General features: G+C 44.5%; 1 protein-coding gene across 5 annotated transcripts in view; it reads left to right on the forward strand.

Annotated features, from left to right (window-relative positions):
• Positions 1-3,931: 3,931 nt before the first annotated feature.
• Positions 3,932-22,544, forward strand: part of ETV6 (ETS variant transcription factor 6) — a 235,077-nt gene continuing 216,464 nt past the window's right edge. For 3 of the 5 annotated variants that reach the window (XM_066264339.1, XM_066264312.1, XM_066264319.1), the window contains exon 1: positions 3,936-4,711. Coding sequence is in view for 4 of the 5 variants with exons in the window: in XM_066264312.1 (XP_066120409.1) it covers positions 4,679-4,711 (33 nt within the window). In the remaining variant the exon portion in view is untranslated. Of the gene's footprint in view, positions 4,712-6,043; positions 6,066-22,544 lie in introns of those variants that run through there. The other 2 variants (XM_066264350.1, XM_066264328.1) reach the window with 2 other exon arrangements.

Raw genomic sequence — 22,544 nt, forward strand, 5'->3', positions numbered from 1 at the left:
CTCGTTATAGATCGGCATGAACAGGTAAACATTTACAATCAATTTTGATGACAGAGAACACTTTGAACTGGGGTTTAACTAATAAATGAAATGCTATCCCTCCTCCCACAAAAAAAGAGCTTCATTTCTCTCATCTTTAGACCTGTATTACAATTGTTATTACTATTATACCTTATATTTTTGTCAATAAAAAATCGTGGATATATAGTTTCTCCTTATATAAGTATCTATTTAATGTCCTCAATTTTATCTCTGTGCACAAAGCGCCAAATATTTATTACACTGGGGAACAATTTTTTAAATTTTCTGTTGCATGAGGTTTTAGAACCTTTCTATATATTTCTGTGTTGCTGATTCCAAATCTGAAATCCATTTTTTGGTGCATGCTCTAGTTTTCATGCAATTTTAATTTTTTTTGTTACAGTTTTGGCATGCATTGGTTTTTGAATTGGAGTTAAAGGGCAACGACTCTTGGATTGAACATAACCACAAGGAAATTAATGTTTTACAAACATCACTTTGACATAATTGTAGTTGTTTTTAAATGTAAAAAATTATTATCTGGTAAAAACACCCTCTTATTTTGTTTTAAGATTGAATCATGGCTTCTTCGAGTAGGTGTAAATGTAAGAATAATCCTGACACCTTCTGTTATATATGTGGCTGTTACACATTTCAACGTCAAAGGCGCAATATTTCATCATTTGTGACACGTGCATATATTGCCTATTTTCAAGTTCCCCTTGGCGATCAAGGCAAGAATTGGGCTCCTCATATTGTGTGTCATAATTGTGAAAAAATGCTTCGTGACTGGACAAAAGGAAAACGCAAAGGAATGCCTTTTGGTATTCCCATGGTTTGGCGTGAACCTAAGGACCACAGCAGTGACTGTTATTTCTGTCTGATCCATACAAAGGGCATCATCAAGAAAAAACAGCATATGATCGCATATCCTAATATTCCTTCAGCAATATGATCTATCCCACACTCTGAGACACTCCTGATTCCAGTTTTCAATGGTTTCATTTATTCTAAGGATGAAAAAAGTGAATATGGTGATCAAGTGTATTTTGATAAGATGCATGAGGAAATGGTTGTAGAATCTGAAGGGTCATCTTCTGATGCCAAGCAATCATTAACTCCTCAGCAGTTTAGCCAATCCGAATTGAATGACTTAGTAAGAATGACATAAAAATTGTCCTCAACTATCTGAAGTTTGAGGAGCATAACTGGATCATTTGTGTGGATCTTAAAATGGTAAATTTCCTGCTAGGACAACAGAAAGGTTTCATGAAGTATCCTTGCTTTCTGTGTTTGTGGGACAGCCGAGCTCAGGAGAAACACTGGACACAGAAGGAGTGGCTGAAACATGAAGCTCTGGAAGTAGGGATGCAAAATATTGTGAATGAACCTGTAGTTAATCGAGACAGGATCATTCCCCCCCCACACACTTCACATCAAAATTGTCTTAATGAAACAGTTTGTTCAGGCTTTGAATAGAGAAAGTGAATGCTTTCAACATATTATTTCTGCTTTTCCTGCCTTGTCTTTCGAGAAGAGAAAAGCAGGTTTATTCGATGGACCTCAAATTCGAACCCTCATACGTGATGAAGAATTTGCCAGGAAGATGAATAAGGAGGAGAAAGCAGCATGGCAGTCTTTTGTGACAGTTACAAAGAACTTCCTTGGCAACAAAAAAGCAGAAAACTATGAACTTCTGGTTCAAAGGATGCTGTTGGCTTTCTGCGACATTGGATGTAACATGAGCGTTAAGATTCACTTCCTGAACAATCACCTTGATAAGTTTTCCATAGATCTCAGAGCTGTTAGTGATGATCAGACTACTGCTGGAGCATCAAACAAGATTGTCCTCAACAAGTACACAAATACAAGAGCTACAAACGCAAATTTTTGCCTGAATAGAATTTAAAGAAGTTTTGTGCAAAATTTATGATTAAAATAAGTGTTTTAATATGTTCTTTCAAAATTGTAGACAAATTCTGATGCAATGATATCTTTTAGTGTATTAGTGTATTTACTGCATTATATAAATTATTATATTTTCACAAAGACGATGTCCAAGAAGACATTTTACTTTATTATGTTAAACTAAATGTGAAAATTTTACAATAAGATGAAAACCTAAAATAGTGAATTGCAAAAAAACTGTAGCTTACAGAGAAAAACTAATGTCATATTTGAGATCAGCACACTCGAATTAGGTAAGAACAAGTGTCTTTGTGGGTGCAACAAAAATTTTGTTCCCCAGTGTTATCGGCCCCTTCACTAAAAGAGATTGTTGATCTTTAGTCTAAAAGCAGTGTTTGCCTCAGTTGTTATTGTTTATTTTGCTTTGAAACTACATACAATCTAATTCAAACTAGTACTTTAGTGAGTCACTTGGAGAAGGAAGATAAGGAGATGGAAAGGGAAGTTGAGAGTTGTTTTAGTTCTGAGATTAAGTAATTGAAGCTAACATTAATAGAGCACATATAATTTGTCAAGCACTCAGGTAATTGAGCACTTTGTATATGAGATAGGTTCTATTCCTCATTCCCATTTTATAGAAAGTGGAGTGAGTTGCCAACTATCATATTGATAAGTGAAACCAAGATTTATAGGATTTAAGCCAGCAGTGGGACATCAGAACCAAAGTCTGCAACATCTGTCCAACTGCAGGGGTGGGGAGGCAGCTGGTGATCCAAAAGGAGTTGGTGTGGACATGAAGTCTCTTTGGGAAGATAGGACTACCAGGTGACAAAAACTGAGGTTCCTGGAGGCTTACAAACACCCATTATTCCCACCTTCCCAGCAACAGGACTCTCTTCCACCCCGACTCCTTTAATAAATTCTGGTTCAGTGTTCTAATGAGCGTGTTTGAAAAGTCTCAACTTTTGGAGAAGTGAAGGACAGCAGGTAGGATGGGGAGAACCTGGGAAATCTTTCCTGTTCTCTACACACTGTATTTACACATATATTCTGTATATTTGTAACATACATTAACCCCCTATTATGTATTAGCAGGGTTTAGAATTTAAACATAATTATAATGTTCTTAGTCTTCTGAAGTGGCTACTTAAGAGCGTTTCGAGAGACCGTAAATACTAAAAATAATAATCGGACCAACTGTACCATAGGCTAGAACTCTCAGCCCCACCGACTTAATTTCCCCCTCAATTATTTTCCAATCATTTATTGGTCCCTGGCAGGATCGCAGAGTCCTTCAATGGCCGATGATGGTTTCAGAGCAGTGGTCTTGGGGAGGTCTATTATCTTCAGGAACACATCCTGTCAACTTTGCAGTCGAGTCACCTATTTCGGTTGGTAGCGACCGCTATTTCTTTAAATGGAAAGAGCATTTCGAAACGGGGAGGAAGGCGGGGGCTGGGGGGACTGTCAGGAAAAGGAACTCAACTGTCTTTGATAACTGCCCAGCAGCCCTCCCTTCCCCTGAACGCGTGCTTGGTTGGGGAAGCGCCGGAGGCAGCTGCAGCCCAGGCTGGCGCGCGCAGCGTCTCCTCTTTTCGGGGCGCCCACCTTCGCAGGGAATCCCCCCACCCGGTTGTCCCCCTGCGTCTGCAGCGCGGCCGTCGGGCTTTGTCTCTGGCGTTGCGCTCGGGCGCTCGCTCTCCCCACATTTCCCGGTGTGCAGACTGTAATCCGATCTCCCATTTCCTGGTGGATTCTCTTAAAGAGGCAGCGGTCGAGAAGCAGAACAAAGGCTATTGTTTTATTTCCTCCTTTGGATTCTGTGTCCTTACCGGAATGTCCCTTCATATATAATTTTCATTGCGTCTGCGCTTGGGGGGTGGGGGGAACCTTGTGTATTTCAAGATATCAAAGAGGCAGAGCTGGGGAAGGTGGGAGGCATTTAACAAACCTGTTTTGTGGTTTCCTGGGCCCCAGTGTACCGTGTTTTAACCGTGTCTTCCTTGAGCGAGGCAATTGTTTGGCTCAACCGAGGAAGCCCGGCTCCCCGGCCGGCAGAAGGGCGCGGCGGGGAGGGCGTGCGCCCGCGCCGGGGCCGCGCTGCGGTGGGTGGGCTGTGCGCCCGCCTCGCCGGCAGACCGGCCTCGCGCGGCCCGGCTCCCGGGGTTTCCTCCGCCCGCGCCCCCGCCGGCGCCCCTCCCCCCGGCGGGCTTTTATTTCCCCGATGCCGGGCTGTAACCCGAGCTTTTATTTCCTGGTGGCTCCTTTAAGAGACAGAGCTCAGTGCTGGGAATTCGCGTCAGTTTCGGCACTGAAACTCTCAAGATCAATGAGCAGAGCGCTTTCTCAGTTCTGCCTTTCAGTTTCTCTCTTCCAGGAAGGAAAACATTCGAGCGAGCGAGGGAGAGCGGCGGGAGGGCGGGGGGCGGGGGCGCCGGCCGCGGGTGGGAGGAGAGAGCGCGAGGCTGGCCGGGCTGTGCCCCGGGTCGCCGCGCCGCGCCGCGACCTGCAGACCCCGCAGCCACGCTCGGGCCCAGCTCCCACGCCCCCGCCGCCCCGCGCACCCAACTCCGCCGGCCGCCCCGCCCCCCCTGCGCGCTCGCAGACCCCCGGGGCGGCTGCCGGAGAGATGCTGGAAGAAACTTCTTAAATGACTGCGTCCGGCTGGCCGTGGAGCGTTTCTGGGTTGGGGAGAGGAAAGGAAAGTGGAAAAAAACTGAGAACTTCCTGATCTCTCTCGCTGTGAGACATGTCTGAGACTCCTGCTCAGTGTAGCATTAAGGTAAAGATCTTCTCCCCCTCCCTCTCCGTGATCGAAAACCTTGAGCTGCACCAGCCAGGGCCAGTCTTGCTGGGCTCTTCACAGGGGACTGTTGCAGTCGCTCTGTTCGCAGTAAATTATTTGGGGCGCCAGGGAAGGAGATGCAGCTCGCGGCGGTGCTGTACCCTTTAGTGTAACCTTGCTACTCCCCACCCCGCGGAGCCCCCTGTCGGCTCTATCGCCCCCACCCCACCCCCTTCCTTTTTGACAATGAAATGCCGGTCGCAATTGGTCAGGAGGAGCCTGAGTGGTCTCTAGAACTGTAAAACACCCCCGTAATTAGTGCGCTTAAAAAAACCGCAAAAAACAAAACCTGCTCCCTACTCCTATTCCCAACATGTGACTGATATGTAACTTTTGTTCCCGAGGGGTGGTCTCCTTAGGAAAAAAAAAAGTCCTCTAGCATCCATTGAGGATGGAATAATTTCTTTTTTAAGGAAAGGATTCCCTGGGTCTGATCCGACGGGATTTACCCTCCTCTCCTCTGATGGTAATTGCAAGCGCTTGTCGGAAGACCGTCCTAGTGTCAGCTTTTCCTGGGCATTGCACAATGAATGTCTTTCTTTTTCTTTTCTTCTTCTTCTTCTTTTTTTTAACCAAGGTGAATAACGTTGCTGAATGGTTACTTTATTCCGATGCATATGAAAGTTGAACAATCCCAAAGTAGAAAACTCCTGTGATATAAGGATAGAAGGAATTAAGTGACCAGGCAAAATGACCTTCCCTGTTTGACAGTGCAGAGTGGGTATCTAAGAGGAGAAATCTCCCAGCTTTCTGGCCCTGTTTGGCAGTGTTATTAAATGTAACTCTGTTGTTGGCTTCCAAGTAGTTGTGTGTGTGCATATCTGTCTGTCTATCTATCTGTCTGTCTGTCGGTTTTGCTGCTTCTCAAAAGTTGTTGTAAAGTTTGCCACCGTGAGGAGGCAGAATGATTTGTCCATCTCCGATTATTTTTCCCCATGGCTGCATTTCTGGGGATTTCACTTTATTGATTTCATTGTTCCATCAGTACTCAGGTGAAAAAGCCTTCTGCTTCTGTGAGAGGCTGAAGCTGCTGAAGTTTGTTTGGTTTTGGTTTGGCCAATTTAATGTGTTCATTGAGTGGACGCTGCAGAAACAATAGACAAATAACCTGTTTTCTCCATCTGTGGGGAATTAGGGAAAGTGTTCCTGTTTGAACACTGCTTTTCCTAGGATCTTTTAGAGGAAACGTATTTTATCAAATTGGCTTACTAGGTTTTCATACTTATGCTCAGATTTTAGTATCAGGAAAGATTTTCATGGGTTTGAAGGAGGACTAATGCGAACTGAAAAGGTGAGTTGGGTTTCCTTGTTTCTGCCTCACAAAAAAGCCCAGTGGAACTTTCGGGTTTCTGTGTTTGTACATACTAGGGGGAGGGGGAGTAGCACAGTATTCCTGTGGTGGAATGGATGTTAGAGTAAAGAACTTAGGTACTTTGATACTTCAAAATCAGTTTCTTTTGCTGTATAAATTAGACTCTCAATAAGTTCAGGGAAATCCTACGGCACGGAAATCTAATTTATGTGACACCTCATAACACAAACAGAGGTAACTAAATAATAGGGTACTAAATCAGTAAATTGTATTTAGCTCGCCCGTAAATCTGACATCAGGAAAACCTGGGCCAATGATGGGCAATAATTTTAGGGTGACACAACAAAAAAATCCTTTCTGTGACTTTTCTTGATACCACTTCTAAAGAGACTATGATCCCCTCTATTGATGGGCTTATGTTGTGTGCTGCAGGCAGACGTGCTACCAAATAGCTTGTCTCACTGTATTTTAGTGGAAAAAGAGTACAGCAGCCCCCTTCCGTACCCACACATCCAGGATTAGTCCCCAACCCAGATAAAACACTTTCTTAAATGTGACATAAAAATTGCAGCCATAGTTTGCATATCATTTCTTTCCTCATTGCTTACCCTCAGAGTTCTTTTCATGACTGTGTATTTCTATGCAATTCAAATAAATTGAAGGTTCTTTACTAACAATAAAAATATCTTTTGCTTTGGATTGTTCTTTATGGAACAAGTATAGAGACTTACAGACTTACTTAGACTGTGTATCTGTTTAGGTTGCATGTGTGTGAAGTGTATTTTTCTGAGGAGTTTGTTTAATTCCTAGTGTTCCAGTAATAAGCTCTGGAGATGAAGGAGTGGGATTATTCCAGGTCATCTGCTAATGTTCTGGTGATGTGTGCAGTGTTTCATGTAGTCCTTGGGATGTGGTAGAGCACATAATAAAAATGTTTGCGGGTAACCCGCAAGTACTGGGATGGCTTCTAGAGTCCAGTAAACAATAAACTTTTCTGTGGAGTGGAGAATGTATGTCAGAAGCTTTCAAGGATGAGCTGATGAATCAGATGTGCTGGAGACATGTGACATGGAAGGCCCTCTGTATGTGGAGAGGTTTTGCTCACTCCTCTCTACTCCTGACACTTGCCTCCCTTGCTCCCATTATTTCCAAGCAGCTGGTCAGCAGGCAGGCAGTTCCTCAGCAGCTGGGGTGATGGAACACCAACGAGCTTGACCAGAGCAGCCACAGAGTGAAGGACTTTGTTTACCTCTGAGCAGTGTCTGTCCTACTAGAATAGAGTAGTGTACCATTCGGGTGAAATTTCCAAAGTGAAAGTGTCTTAAGTCAATTACTGACACCTTTGTAAGCATCATTGCCAATTAATGCCTGATACTGGCTTTTATATTCCTAAGCCTGTTTCTGTCACCTAGAGAAGTTAGTATCAGACCCGTGTTTTACAGTAGAAGACAGGTTGACCGGCTCAAGGTCACCTAAACTATCACCAAGCCCCACTGTTTCTCTGCACTGGTCTGTCCGCTTGTGGAGTGGCACTCTCCTCCCAAGAGGTTAAATACTTCCATTCCTGACCATTTGCTGTTGTTTAACTGTAACGACAGGGACAACTAACTACATAAAAAGTCCAGTGATTTTTTTTTTTCAGAGGTTTGAGTGGCTGACTGTGCTGGTCACAGAAGGAAGGAAGAGGCTGTCTTTTCCATCATCAGCCTTCACCTTCAAGTCACCTGTTCAGTTTTAAGTTCAGCCAAGTTGCAGCGGAAAGTGGTTATGGCCCAGTAGACACAGCCCTCTGGAAGGCTTGGCACGGCTCTTTAGTCGGGGAGGGCCATCCAGAAAACAAAACCTGGTCATATAACTTCCCCGGCCCCCCTTTCCCTGCCCTCTGTACTGGTTGGCTTTCTTAGCAGACAAAATCTCTTCTTATTTTGCTACTAACTGGGAGATTCTCTGGGTTTCCCCTGTTGGATTCCGAGCTCCTTGAGTTTAGTGGTGATTGACTTTGTGTCCTAGTACCTAGCTTGGCACCTGCACAGAAATATTTGCTGATTTGAAGGAGGCATGAGATGAGGTCATTGCCCTTTTCTCTGTCTGTCCTGTGCACCTCAGGGTGACTTAACACCTTCGTCTGCTAGTTTGCATGAAGTATTTAGTAGGGTCACATTGCTGTCTCAGGAAGGCCTACAGCACTCCCTAGGTGTCTGTCTAAAAATTATCACCAGTAGAATTTTGGTATAATAACTGTTTTATTATTTTGATAAAAATTTCAAAAACTGCTCTTGTGTCTTAGACACAAAAATAAAAAGGAATTGAGTCAGAGATACACAGGACCCTGGGCTTCCCCGGTCAAGGTGCATACCAGAAGTAACTGCCGTGAGTTGATGCTTCCTTCCTCTCTCTCTCCTCTCTAAAATGAAGAAATAAAATTTTAAAAATATTAAAAAAAAAAAAGAAGATCCTCAGGAAAGGCAGTTGAGGAATTGCTTTAGAAGTTTCAGATTAGCAGGCTTCTATGTTTTCCCCAGTCTTTTGTCAGTCGAATCAGAGAACTTTTAAACTTTCATTAGTGATCACCTGGGCCACCACCTTATTTTTATAGAGAGGAGGTCCAGAGAGCTAAATGGTTTGCTTCAGCTGATTGGTGACCGAGCCAGGTTTAGAGCCATGCAGGCCTCCTGTTCTCAGCCCTATAAAAGGCCAAAGAAATTCGATACAATAGGTCGCACTCTGTCTGGCACTTCCTAGCTTGGTCCATTTTAATCACAAGCCAGCTGGTACGAGGGCACGAAGGTATGTGCCAGAGAAGATGGTGTGTGGGGGGAACGTTGGGCCAAGAGGGTATAGTTAGATGTGAGAAGAGGAAGGAGTAGGAGTAGGGGATGAGGGAAGAAGGGCTTGATCGACTTGTATTTGCACCATTTGCAGTGATAATTTTTTTTATTATGGTACAAAACATATAACATTAAATTGACCATCTAATCCATTTTTAAGCGTACAGTTCAATAGTGTTCAGTATATTCACATTGTTGTGCAACAGATCTCCAGAACTTTTTCAGCTTGCAACACTGAAATTCTGTATCTACTGAATAGTAATTACCCCATCCCTTCTCCCAGCCCTTAATAATCATAGTTTTGTTTTCTGTTCCTATGATTTTGACTACTTGAGATACTGCATATGAGTGGAATCATACATTATTTTTATTTTGCTTAGCATAATATTCCTGAGGCTCATCAATGTTATAGCATTGGGGTTTTCTTTTTCTTTTAAGGCTACACAATATTCCATTTTCTTTATTCATTTTTTTAAGGCTACACCACATTTTCTTTATTCATTCACCTGTTGATGGACTTGGTTTACCTTCATCTCATGGCTATGGTGAATGAAGCTGTAGTGAGAATGAGTATGGAAATATCTTTTTGAGATTCTGTTTTGAGGTCTTTGAATATATACCCAAAGATGGGCTGGGTGGGATACAGCACCTATTTCTTTCAGTGTGTGAGAGACTGTACTTCTGCTTTGAGCTGAGTGCACCGGAGCTCTTTTTGGAACTTTTTCTCAGGAATCCTTGAGTGGATCAGAGATTCTTTTAGCCAGCGGTGGCCAGACTTGCCCCCCCCCCCCCGCCCCCAATTTTATGTGCAGTAAGATCCCTGTTTCAAATAGTATCAGCTAAAAACATGGCAACTGGTGGTCCTCCTTAACATAGGTAAGTCAAGGGTTAAAAAGATACCCCAAAAGGGGCACCAGAGAGGTACAAATAAACCAAATTCTAGAAATCTGATTTGAGCTGCATTCATACCGTGGAAGGTTGGGGGCAACGGGGCAGGAGATTATTGGGACTAACTTGAAGAACAATTGCATTTTATTACTGATTTTCCAAAGTTGCTGTTTTGTGTGAATCTCCCAGCTGAGAGTGAATCGGTGTCAAATGAAGCCCCCTAGGGTGTAGGGTATACAAACGACATCTTTTTCTCCGTGAATGCTGCTTTAGAAAGAACACTGGAGTTTGTTTTCTGGCAGAGTCCCTCGCTGCTGTATTTGTTGTTGGATGTATGTAAGAATCCAATCTCTGTGTGTATTTGTTGAATAGAATGAGTGTGAGAGTACTCAGGGTTCCCACGCCAAAAGGGGCCCAGCTTAAAGACTATTCACTGCCAAACCTAGTATTCAGGGAGGAAAACACTAGGCTAACTTAGTGAGAAGTTAGAAGGATAGCCTCTTACCAAACAAACAGGTTTTATTGACTTTTGAACTTACAGGAACCGAGCTAATAAAATGTTGCCCACTGGAGCATCTCAGGGCGAACCTCGGTGAATAGGCAAAAATGACTTGTGTCATCTGTTGGAAAGAGGGCTGGTATGTATTTAGAACTGTTCCTTTAATGCCAAAATATTACCACAAATAAAGTATTTGCATGATAACCCTTCTTTGATCATGGAAATATGCAGGTCATCCTGGTCTTTGTCTAAAAGAGCTGAAATTTTTTGGAGTATGGGGGGGGGGGGGGAGGGCTGACCAAGGAAGGCATTAGTCTGTGTTCGTTAGGTGTGGACTTTCAAATGAGCATAACTGCTCACTATGTGAAAAACAAGACCTGCTTGTGAAAAACAAGACCATTTGCATTGGGAGCTTTATAAATTCTATGTAATTAAAGGTGTTTGTGTGCTGTTTTAGTGGTCATTGTTTCTACAGTTCCTCCTCCATCGTCACCATCATCCCATCATCATCACCATCACCCCATCATTTAGTGAATGGTCCTTGCGTTAAGTGTTTTATTACATTATCTCTCATTTGCTCTTAACAGCTCTCTCAAGGATGCAGCTGTATGTCTCCATTTTACATATAAGGAACTTGAAGCCCAGAGAGATAAAACGGTTTATTGGCCCGAGAGCTCACAGGCTGTACCTGACAATGGTAGGGCCAGAATCTGCATCACGGGACTCTAGCTCCAGAGCATTTCCCATGACGCTGTTCTCAAGTACAGCCATTTGTATGGAGAAAATTGGGAAACTAAGACTGTTGGGGCGATGGTGGGGCTTCCCATGAGCCAAGCTGAGAGGCAGGAATAGAGCAGGTGGAGATGCTGAAGTCCTGACTTTTGTTCCCTCCCTGGTCTCCTCTGAGGAGGGTTGTTCTACCCATTTCTGTATAGTAGCGAGAGCCGGTCACACTGTGCTACCTACCTTGGAATGAATGTTCAGTTCTTCCATTTTTATACCAATCGGATGTTCTCTAGCCATATTTTGCCTTTCAGTGGGCTTCACTGTGGGCCCTTTATGTTTTTTTCAGAAGCCTTACTGCCTCTTCTTCCCCCCAGTACCTAATTACTCTTTTGTTAAGTGGGTGACAGGTGAGGCTGTGTCCTGTCATCCTGTCCAACCTTGGGACTGGAACCTTACCTGTATCGCTCCCTGGTCAGTCTCTTCTCCTTCCACAACTTTTTATATTTTTTTCCTTTAAAACTTTCTAAACAATCCGTGAATACAAAGGTGTTTTTTTTTGTTGTTGTTGTTGTTTCTTATTAACTAGTATCTTTCATGTACATCTTTAAAACTGTGGTTTCTAGGAGCCTGTGCGGAGTCTTTTCAGGTGCTCCCTAATTATTCCTCACTACCGAAGGAATAATCTTTTTTTTTTTTTCCTTTTCCTCTCGCCTGATAGTGTGACCATACTGACCTTTGTTCTAAGGTACTTGAATAAAGATGAATTTTGGCTTTTACTTCATAAATTTCTAGATTCGGACAGCTTTAATGAAGCATGTTTTCAGGGCAGATATGGAGATGGAAGGGAGAGAGATGTGTTGTGGAGGTAAGAAGAGTGGGTTAAGAAGGCAAAACCCAAATTTCTCAGGGAACAGATGAGGAGACTGAGTCCTGTGGCTTTTAAATAGCATGCCTTAGGTCGCATTGTTCATTGTGGGAGAGCCAGAGTCAGAATCAGGTATTCTGTCCTCAGGCCATGCCCTGCCAACGGTGTGGCTGAGGGAAATTGATAAAAAGCTGACAAGAATTCAGAAAGCATTGCTTCATCCGAGAATGCTTATATAGAGAGAGAGTTCAGCCCCTCTGTAAGGCACCCCGCAATGACTGATGATATTAATGATCATAATTATGACTTCCCAGTGAAAGACAAGCTTTAAATTATGAGATTTAGGAAGTGAGGAAATAATGTAATGTATTTGGAAAGCTCTCCAACAGAAATGGTTGGCACGAAATGAGGTTAAAGTTTCAAAAGGCTACACTTCAGTTGTCTGGACGAATGACTTATGAAAAATACTTTACTCCCCAGTGAAGTCAGGAAAGAACAATCCAATAAATCTGCATGCTCACCAGACCTCGTGTGCTCCTTGGGGGTGTTTTGCCTTGGTATGTGGGAGTCAGACATACGGAAAACGATCTCATTTCCTGAGTGACCTGAAAAGGATGCGTCGCCCTGCTGGCGTGAGTGCTGTGGGTGAATGTGCTCAGTGATGTAAGTGTTGCCACAATGTAGTGCCAATCACGTCTACTTCGAATTTTGATTCGTATTTTATTCTGTTTGATGTTGTTCCTTTGGTTTTTATCTGTAAAGTCGATTTCCTTTAAGGGGATTGTAGGGTGCTAAGAAGAGTCTTCCAGTCATTGCCATACCGAGGATTGCTGCTAGGGGAAGAACACAGACAGACTGAGTGTGAACTTGAACTTGTTCTGGTTCTTGAACTTGAACTTGTTCATCTTCATCTTGAATGTATTAAGTCATCTGAAGTGGTAATAAAAAGACCTGTCTGTTAGGGCGCTTGGGATATGTAAATTCTCCAGTCCAGTGCCTTATAGTGTTTTTTAAAAAGTTCTCATTTTTCTTTATAATCCCCCACATCATATGGACCTAGAAGGGCCTAGAGATTTTTTAGTTCTTTGCCTATATCAGTGGTTTTCAACCTTTTTACACTTGAGGACTGGTAAAATAGGAGAATTATTTCGGGGACCACTAATGCAGAAATCACCCTGAGTGTAAGCAAATTGGACTAAGGTCATTGTGTCTGTAGTCTTCATACAACATCAGGGTGGTTAGCTCTTTTGCGGACTGGCACAACATTTCTGGCAGACCGGTCCACAACTGGCAGTTGAGAATACGGAGGCCAGGAATGTTAATGGCTTGCTCAAGTTCACATGGCTGGTTCATGGCCCTGCCTGAACTAAAATCTAGGCCTCTCAAGTTGGCTGACTCCCAGCAAGAGCGCTTGTCACTGTCCCATGGAGTTTCTCGTAGGGCTGGGGTCACTCAGTCAGTGCTCAGAAGAGCTCTTATTTGAACTTTAATTGAGTACTCGCCTCAACAGCAGGAGAGACGAGCCAACTGCAATTACAGGATAATAAATGCCTTTTGCATCCTACAGTAAAGTTTTGAGGGAATAGCTAGTATGGTTCTGAATAAGTTTTCAGAGATGAAAGAAAAGGGGGAAAAAAAGAAAAGAAAAAGAAACCCTAAGCCTGGAAGGACTGTATAGTGACTCTAACTAGTGTTATTACTCAGCACTCAAGTATTCGAACCTATTCAGGGATCTGCTTGTTCGTACAGTTGCTTATTATTTGCGACTGGGGCGAGTCTTGAAAGAGAGCATCAATTCTTCGGTCTGCTTTTGTTTAACAGGCAGTCCATGTCTGTCTGACCACAGAACAGACACTGTTTGCTGTGGTGTGGTGAATTTCCAGTTTCAAGAACAGGGAATAGATGGCTCTTAGTGGAAGTTTATATAAGAGCTGGAAAAAGCCAAATTTGTTACTTTGGGGCATGCGGGAACCTCCGTTTTAAAAGTAGATGTTAAGGGACTGAAGTATCTGTTTGGAGCAGCTATAGTGTCTTTGCTGGGGATTTAAAATGCATTCCTGAGTCTTCCTTTGTATATACGTGTTAAATGAGAAGGTGAACTACAGACTGGAAAATGACTGTTTTTGAGGCATAGTGGAGAGAAGGTTAGCCGCCTCTTCCGCCAATCCTATGAAAGCAGATATGGACGAGAAGAGAGAGCTTGTTAGGTTCAGTGTGAGACAGCGTTCCTCTGCACTCCTCCTGGAAAACACAGTGAAAGTTGTGATTTCTTCTCTGCTGCCTGTACCCTCCCAGTGGGCCATGCAGCTTTGTCTTTCTGAAGACTTACCTATAGAGCGAGGTCAGTAATCCTGCTTCACTTACATGCCCCTATATGTGAGGAAGCAGAAACCAAAGATGAGATGCTGACTGTTAAGTATTTCCTGGAAGAAATGAGCTGCAGATAGAAATCAGCTTTGTAATTAAAAAACATCCAACCCCCAAGAGCAGCCTGTTTGTCTCTGAAGTTGCCCATTTCCCTAGCACTTCCCTGTGTTCCCTAGTGGAAGTGTGGAGCCACTGAGAGACGAGGGAAGAGGGAGGCTCGGATGGCCATCTTGCTGCTGGGGTTAGGCACAGTGCTGGGGGCTCTACTGAGGAACCCAGGTCTGGGAGACAATTTAGAATTAGTATAGTCCCAGCCTAATGATGAATACTTGGATAAATAGATCTGCACTGGATTGGGCAGGAAGAAATGTAATACAGACTTTATAAAAAAGGGGAGTGGGAGTTTGCTAAGCTTCTTTCTGGACTGGTTTGAAGAGTTCAGGCAAAGGAAGGAAACTGCACACTAGTTCCTTCATTATTCATTGTTGCTTCTAGTCCATTTGTCTTACCCAGACTGTCCTTGACCACCCAGTCAGGCTCCTGCCAGAGCAAACCAGGCTGTAGTGTCTCCAAATTCTGCCATATGGACCAGCTACGCTACATATTTTTTTTTTTTAATTTATTCATTTTTAGAGAGGAGAGAGAGAAGGCGAGAGAGAGACAGAGAGAGAAAGAGAGAGAGGAGAGAGAAAGAGAGAGAGAAGGGGGGAGGAGCTGGAAGCATCAACTCCCATATGTGCCTTGACCAGGCAAACCCAGGGTTTCGAACCGGCGACCTCAGCATTTTCAGGTTGACGCTTTATCCACTGTGCCACCACAGGTCAGGCCCTACATATTTTTGTGTATAGATTTGTGATCCCAGGCCAGGCACCCAAAGGGACAGAAGTGAGTTCTTTCTTTGGGCCTCTTTGTGTGCTCCTGCCCAACTTCCTGCCACAGAGTTGGCATACCTGGTTTTGGGAAATGGAAAATTTTAAGAATTGGACCCACGGTGTGTTTTGTAGCTGCTGTGGCCTTTTGACTTGAGGTCTGGGAGATTTTAAAAGTCCGTGTCATCAGCTCACTTGACTGGTGCCTTGCATTGTTGATACCCGGGGCTCTCCTGACTCACAAGTCCTGACAGTAATGGCCAGTGAAGAGTGGGAGCAGCAGGTCAGGAGTCACTCTCACTTTGCACCCTTTGATCTGATCTATATTCCAAGTGAGGTGAGCCAGATGGGAGAGCTGTCATTTTGGGAATGAAGTCTGAGTAATGTTGATTCCCTAAGGCTGGGTGCATCTTCTCTTCTCCTTGACTGGGAGACCTGAATGACCTGAACTCGCTGACTCCATCCCAAATCCCTGGAAAGCCGCCAGCTCCTTCCTTGACTTTGTGCCATTTAGTGCTCCCCTTGGTCTGCTGACTCTAACACTTGAGGGTGAAAATAGAGACCATACCAGTGGAAGGGTAAGAGTCTTGACCCTCTGGGAACCAGAGAAGCAGGGGCTTGCATTCTGCATTTTGCATTCGGCTCCTTGGTGCCTGTGAGGTGCTGTGCTTTCGGCAGGGCGTGACTTAGATGGTGAGGGCACACCGCTCTGCAGGCAGAAGTCAGCTGCAGGTCAGCACGGCTTTGAACAGGATGGAATCCAGGGGGAATGTTGGCGATCACAGGAAGGCTAGAGTGATGATCCTCTAATCGTTTTCAGCATGCTGTAAAGGTATCTAACTTTCACCCAGACAAGCCGGGGCGATGGGCACAGGGACCTAAGGTGTTTGGTTACATCTCAAGTAGGGCACCTGTTAGTGTACCCGTCTTCCATGCTCCAACCCTTCTTGGCACCTTGGTTTTCCTAAGCTACCTACCCTAGAAAATGAACTAAGAGGCACTGGCATGAGTGGCAGAATATTTATTTATTGTATTCTGGGTGTGAAGCCGTGTGCTGTGCTTGGAGATACATGGGATGAGGCCCCCGAGGAAAAGTACCATAAAGACACAGAAGGAAAAAGGTGCAGGCCCTGGCTGGTTGGCTCAGCGGTAGAGCGTCGGCCTGGCGTGCGGGGGACCTGGGTTCGATTCCCAGCCAGGGCACATAGGAGAAGCGCCCATTTGCTTCTCCACCCCTACCCCCTCCTTCCTCTCTTTCTCTCTCTTCCCCTCCCGCAGCCAAGGCTCCATTGGAGCAAAAATGGCCCGGGCGCTGGGGATGGCTCCTTGGCCTCTGCCCCAGGCGCTAGAGTGGCTCTGGTATCGGCAGAGCATCGCCCCCTGGTGGGCAGAGCATCACCCCTGGTGGGCGCGCTGGGTGGATCCCGGTCGGGCGCATGCGGGAGTCTGTCTGACTGTCTCTCCCCGTTTCCAGCTTCAGAAAAAAAAAAAAAAAAAAAAAAAAAAAAAAAAGAAAGAAAAGTGCAGAGCCAGGCAGGCCCTGTGGAAAGGCCTTGTTATTCCCACAGAGAGGGAGGAGGTAGACCCAGGGGCACAGTTACTGTTCACGTTAACCAGTTCTGAGAATTCATCTAGAAAGTTTCGGTAAAATGGACAAAGGGAGCATCACTTAGGGGGACGGCCTGCGTGCTTGTGGTTAGACATCATGTGGATTAGTCCGATTAAGGGAAGGATGATTCTGTGTGCATTGCCATTTTAGCTGTGGTGTTTGAAGGTTTACCGTGGAGGGGGTGTTGTGGGCTGGTAGAGTATAGTACTCTTGCCTCTTGGTTCCTTTCTATCTAGGTTATAGGTGAAAGTGAGTTCACAACATAACCTGTTTTTTATTTGGACACATTTTAGGGTGACCTGCAGGACCCAGAGCCAATCCAGTGACTCTGCCTTGATGCACATGTTTGTGGACTGCCCGGCGAAGTGCCACAAGGGTTTTTGGGAAGAATTCATTTCATAACTCTGGCCCCCAGATTGCTGTCTGTGATTCTTTGGAGCTCTTGCATCTTTAGGATTTTCTTCTCTGACCCTTTTGGGACTTCAAACAGGGCCTGTGTTGATAAAAAGGATGCTGCTTGGGGAAGTCCTGGCTGCATACTTCTCCAGGCGGGTGAGGCAAGTGTTGGTCCGGTTGGCTGCATATAGGGCAGTTGACCACGTGTAGCACTTCAGGGGTTTCTAGTAATACCATTTTACAGAAAGGCAGTTAGTTTCTTTACTGGTCCGAGTGTCCCCAGGGCACAAGTGTTAGACTTTGGGGGAAAATCCACAATGTCAGGTTCACTCTTTGTTTGCATTTGGGTACCTTAACGGCCTCCTAAGTGAAGTGCATTGACAGATTGCTCCACACTTTGGGTGGGGAAAGGTTCCTAGGTAGCCATGGAAGGCTCAAGCTTAAGAATCAATACTGGAGGTTAGAATCTCACTCCAGTGAGAACAATGAGAGTAGCTGACACCATGCCTTTATGTGCTATTTTTAGTTCTAGTCAGGACTATATGATATGGCTTGTGCTTTCTTGGGCATCATTCTGCTTTTATTCCAAGCGTTTGTTCTTGTGACTCTGTTTGCATATATGCCCATATATGGTGTGCTGAAAGGATCATAAGTCACAGAAATTATGCTATAATCTGATTTCTGGCTTATGGAGTTAAAGATTATACGAAACCCAGCTTTGTGGCAAAGAAACCTTATATACAGATATAAAATATATCTCCTTGGAGGGCTGGCTTTCTGATGGGCTATAAATGGATTGTTAAATGGCAATGTGCAGGGCTGTTAACAAGCTGTTTCTAAGAGCCTCTCCCTGGTCTGGTCTGGGAAGGTAATGTGGACATACTGCAGCTACGAAATAGTTTGCCTGTGGTGTTTATATGTTGGTAGATTATGTGTGTGTATCTCTGCAGTGGCCAGTGAACTGAAAAGATGATTTTAAATGTTGTCTATTTGCTCTTAAAGTAGTATCCACATTCTACATTGGGCTATATTCTGGTTTGTTTTTTTAAGCTAGTTTTTATGAAGAGGTGTTGGATCAGGCACAGGACATAAATCAGCCAAATTCCAAAAAGCTTCAGTATGTTTATGATAGCACCCTAAGTATATAATCGATGCTTTCAGGATTTAGAATACTTGATGAATAGGTAATCACCTCCCCTTAAGCAAACTAGCATTCAGCTTCTCAAGTTCAGCAAAGCAGGATTCCCATTATGTGTCTAATCTGACTTGAATTTCTTTTCACATTCAGGTGACACAGCTGAGAATTGTTTCATACCAGTTTGTGCTGCTGTTGGATTCTAATGAGAACTCTCTCTTGTTACTGGGATGCCATGCTTCAACTGTGTTCCAGCTGTTGTGTTAATACAAACAAACAAACAAACAAAAACAGTAACAAAAACAAAACAGGTGCCTCTTATAATCTTCTGACTGGCTCAGTTTGCCAACCTGGCAAAGTCTTATTTATTATTATTGTTGTTTTTATTTATTTATTTAGTCCCACCTAGGTCAGATACTGTCGAGAGGTGTTGATCAGCAGACTTAATGTGACAGAATGTGGCAGCTATTTCTAGTGGAGGTTTCTGTTAAAAGAATTCACCTAATTGGCCCTGGCTGGTTGGCTCAGCAGTAGAGCGTTGGCCTGGCGTGCAGGAGTCCCCGGTTCGATTCCCGGCCAGGGCACACTGGAGAGGCACCCATTTGCTTCTCCACCCCTCCCCCTCTCCTTCCTCTCTGTCTCTCTCTTCCCCTCCCGCAGCGAGGCTCCATTGGAGCAAGGATGGCCTGGGTGCTGGGGATGGCTCTGTGGCCTCTGCCTCAGGCGCTAGAATGGCTCTGGACGCAACAGAGTGATGCCCCAGAGGGGCGGGGCATCGCCCCCTGGTGGGCATGCCAGGTGGATCCTGGTCCGGCGCATGTGGGAGTCTGTCTGACTGTCTCCCCATTTCCAGCTTCGGAAAAATGAAAAAAAAAAATTCACCTAAGAGTCTTATACCATAATGACAGCTAAATAAAACCATTCAGGATACGGATCACAGGGGAGGGTAGCCAAAAGAAGGAGAGTAAATGAATCGTTCTGCCAAGTTGTCTCTCTGTCATTCTTCAAAGGCCAGCTTAAAGCCAGCACTGCCACAAAAGCCATCCAGGACTGAGAAGAGTGAGTGATGACCCTTCTGACAGTGCACTAATAGACTCCTCCACCGTGGCTTCTTTAGGATACTGGATCATAAGCTTTCGAAGCGCAGATGTACTATCATCATCTTGGGCCTGCAAGGCGATGCGGTCCAGTGCTCCACCCCCCGTGTCTCTCATGCTGTTCTTCCTTCTCCATCCTAACTAGCACTGCACTCCTTCTGGCCTGCCCCAGTCTTCAGCTGTCTCCCAGCTGATCATCTGACTTCCACTCCTGCACCTTCCAGTCCAGCCCAGAATGCTTCTTTGCAAAGAAAACTTTGTCGCACCAGTTTCTTTTTGACACTGCAGTTCAGGATACAACCCAGCTCTTGATCATGGCATGCAAAACCCTATACAGTCTGCCTTTCTAGAATCATCTCCAACCTCCTTCTTCATGTTATGTCCCAACCAACAACCTGCTCTTCTCCTAAACCACAGAATGAACTTTTATGCCTGGAATCTTTCCCTGATCCTTTTTCTGCTCTGTAGCCAGTTTGTCATCTGAAGCCTTCCTTGTTGCTGACAGGCAGTGTTCAACATGCTGTGTTGAATGTGCCTTCATTATTGACAATGATCCTGGTATAGTTTAATTGTTTATCATCCTCTAACTAGAGTGAAAGTCCACTGAGAGCAGCAGTCTGATACAGCTGTGTTTATATTTCCAGCATCCAGCACAGTCGGTGGCACAGAGAAGGTCCAATGTGTGCTAGCTGAATAGGATTTTTTAAAACAGCAAGTGTTTATTAAGCTTCTAGTATGGGCTCAGTGCATGACAGGCTCTGTGATACATAAGAAAAGTATAAGATAAAGACCTCGCACTGTTGAAATCCCGAGAAAATGCCCCTGGAAGGTAGAGGAAGGAAGAAAGGGAGAAACCTTACTTTTGTTGCTGGGTCAGGACCGCATGGAAGGGCTAACTGCACTGCCACTCTGGACATCGGGGTGCTCCGTGAGACTCAAGCACTGAATAGACATGTGTACACTCATTCTTCACTGCTTAACGGCCTGCCTTCCAAAGAGGAACATAAAAAACTGGAGGAAAGGCTTGAGAACCTTTAGGTCAGATATATAAGAATAAGTATGGACAGCACAAAATGAATGAACTTCACACTTATTCATCCTCTTTTCTTGGCTTGGCTTGGCTCAGGGTGCCTCCAGGATAGGGGTGGAAGAGCTGATGGCGGTTCGTTGCAACCGCATGCAGTCTTTAACATTGCTAGGTGGGATGCTGTGGGAACCAGCGGCTGTCACCTGTGTGGGATGACCTGTTGTTCCCCTACCTCCTGCCTCTGTTCACTGACTGGTAGAGATAACTTTCAAGAACAGCACAGCTTTCTGAGCCTTCTGAGATGTCTGCAGTGACCTTTCCAAGTTTGTGATTGCCGTTCATGTGGGTCAGCTCTTTTCAACCTTCTTCAAATCCCATGTTCTCCTCTACCTTTTCCTGCAGTGATAATCTCTTTGGACCTCTTGTTTCACTCCTAGTGTCTTGCCCTGGAAGACTCACCCAATGGGACTAGGACTAGAAACACAACTCAAAATCTTATCTTATGAATGGTATGAAAGCCTCAACTTTTCTGCTTATAGTAGACAAGTCAATGCTATTTGCTTAAGAAGAGACTATTGGGAGACTGTACTGGGGTTATGGACAATCTGGTAAGTGTGAAATGGGCCATTCGGGAGAAGTCAGGTATTTTTCGATAGAAGCATATCTACCTGGACCTTTCACACAGGCCCAGATGGCTCATTTTCTCCTTACTCTTATTGCTCTTGACAGAGAGCAGGGATTTGGGGCATCAGCACATATGAAGTTTTACCTTCCTGTACCCAACCGGACCCCAGCATGGGTTCTTTTATGGTTCCCCCCAAACTGGCATCGGCCAGGTTTTCCTGGCCCCCAGCCAGGGGCTATCTTTCCCAGACCCACACTGCATCTCCCTGCCAGCCCAGCTGGCCTGATGTCATCTTGGCTGCAGGTGGGTTGTCCTGCGCTGCTTTACTCTAGGCCAGTGGTAGTCAACCTGGTCCCTACCGCCCACTGGTGGGCGTTCCAGCTTTCATGGTGGGCGGTAGCGGAGCAACCAAAGTATAAATAAAAAGATAGATTTAACTATAGTAAGTTGTTTTGTAAAGATTTATTCTGCCAAACTTAGTGAAAATCCGACATAAAGTACTTGGTAAGTAATTATTAGTATATGCTTTAACTTGCTGTAACTCTGCTTTATAAATTTTATAAAGTAAAGTTACTTCCCTACTTTATAAATCACCGTTACTGTGGAACCGGTGGGCGGTTAGAAAATTTTACTACTAACAGAGATACAAAAGTGGGTGGTAGGTATAAAAAGTTTGTCTACCCCTGCTCTAGGCCCTTCTGTCTTCTCAGGGGTCCAAGGCTGCCCTTGCCCCTCTCATTAGCATCCCAGAGGGGTTGGGTGGGAAGTTGGGAATTGCTATAGGAATGCTAATCTAAGCCACAGGGAACAGCAACAAGTCTATGTGTTCCCAGTGAAAATACACATTTATAGAGCTGCTAAGGTGGGGGTGGCTGTGAAGGGTGTGCCCTCATGAATTTATGAGCTTATACACCTCATACTTGGACAATCTGCTGTTGTCTAGTTTTCTCCCACTGTTGCTACTCTTGCCTAACATCTCCACTACCAAAACTGTTGCTATAGAGGCCATTTCCTTCCTTGTCCACTTCCTCTCTCTTTCTTCCTGCCTCACCAGACCTGATGGTTAGCTGACTGTTCGGGGAACATGGGGCCTAGCACGGATGGGACTTAGGGTTCCTGACAACTAGTATACCACAATCTAATCTGGCGACTGCTCCCATTTGGTTCTGGGAGAAATTTTGGTCATAGTTCTAGCAACCTTCTTAAGAACGAAATTTGAACCTTGATGATTCTATTAGGGCTATTAGTCATTGTTTCTACTTAAAGTTGCTTAAAAATTGACCTGCCAAGGAGAAAATTTCCTAATGAGCTGTTGAAATGTAAATAGGGGTGGAATAAGGTGTCCATGCAGTTGTGTGAGAGCCCCCTCCCCCAGCAGAAGTTACCATATTTCCCAAACTCTACATTGTGATGTGTGATCTGATAAAGAATTTCTCATTGTTCTTTACTTATGTGGCAAGATTTATCAAAGAAAAGGGGTGGGGGTACTGTTATATTTTAACAATTACTTTTATTGAAAAAAGGTTT

This window comes from Saccopteryx bilineata, chromosome 1, assembly GCF_036850765.1.
Source record: "Saccopteryx bilineata isolate mSacBil1 chromosome 1, mSacBil1_pri_phased_curated, whole genome shotgun sequence".
In the NCBI taxonomy this organism is placed as follows: domain Eukaryota; kingdom Metazoa; phylum Chordata; class Mammalia; order Chiroptera; family Emballonuridae; genus Saccopteryx; species Saccopteryx bilineata.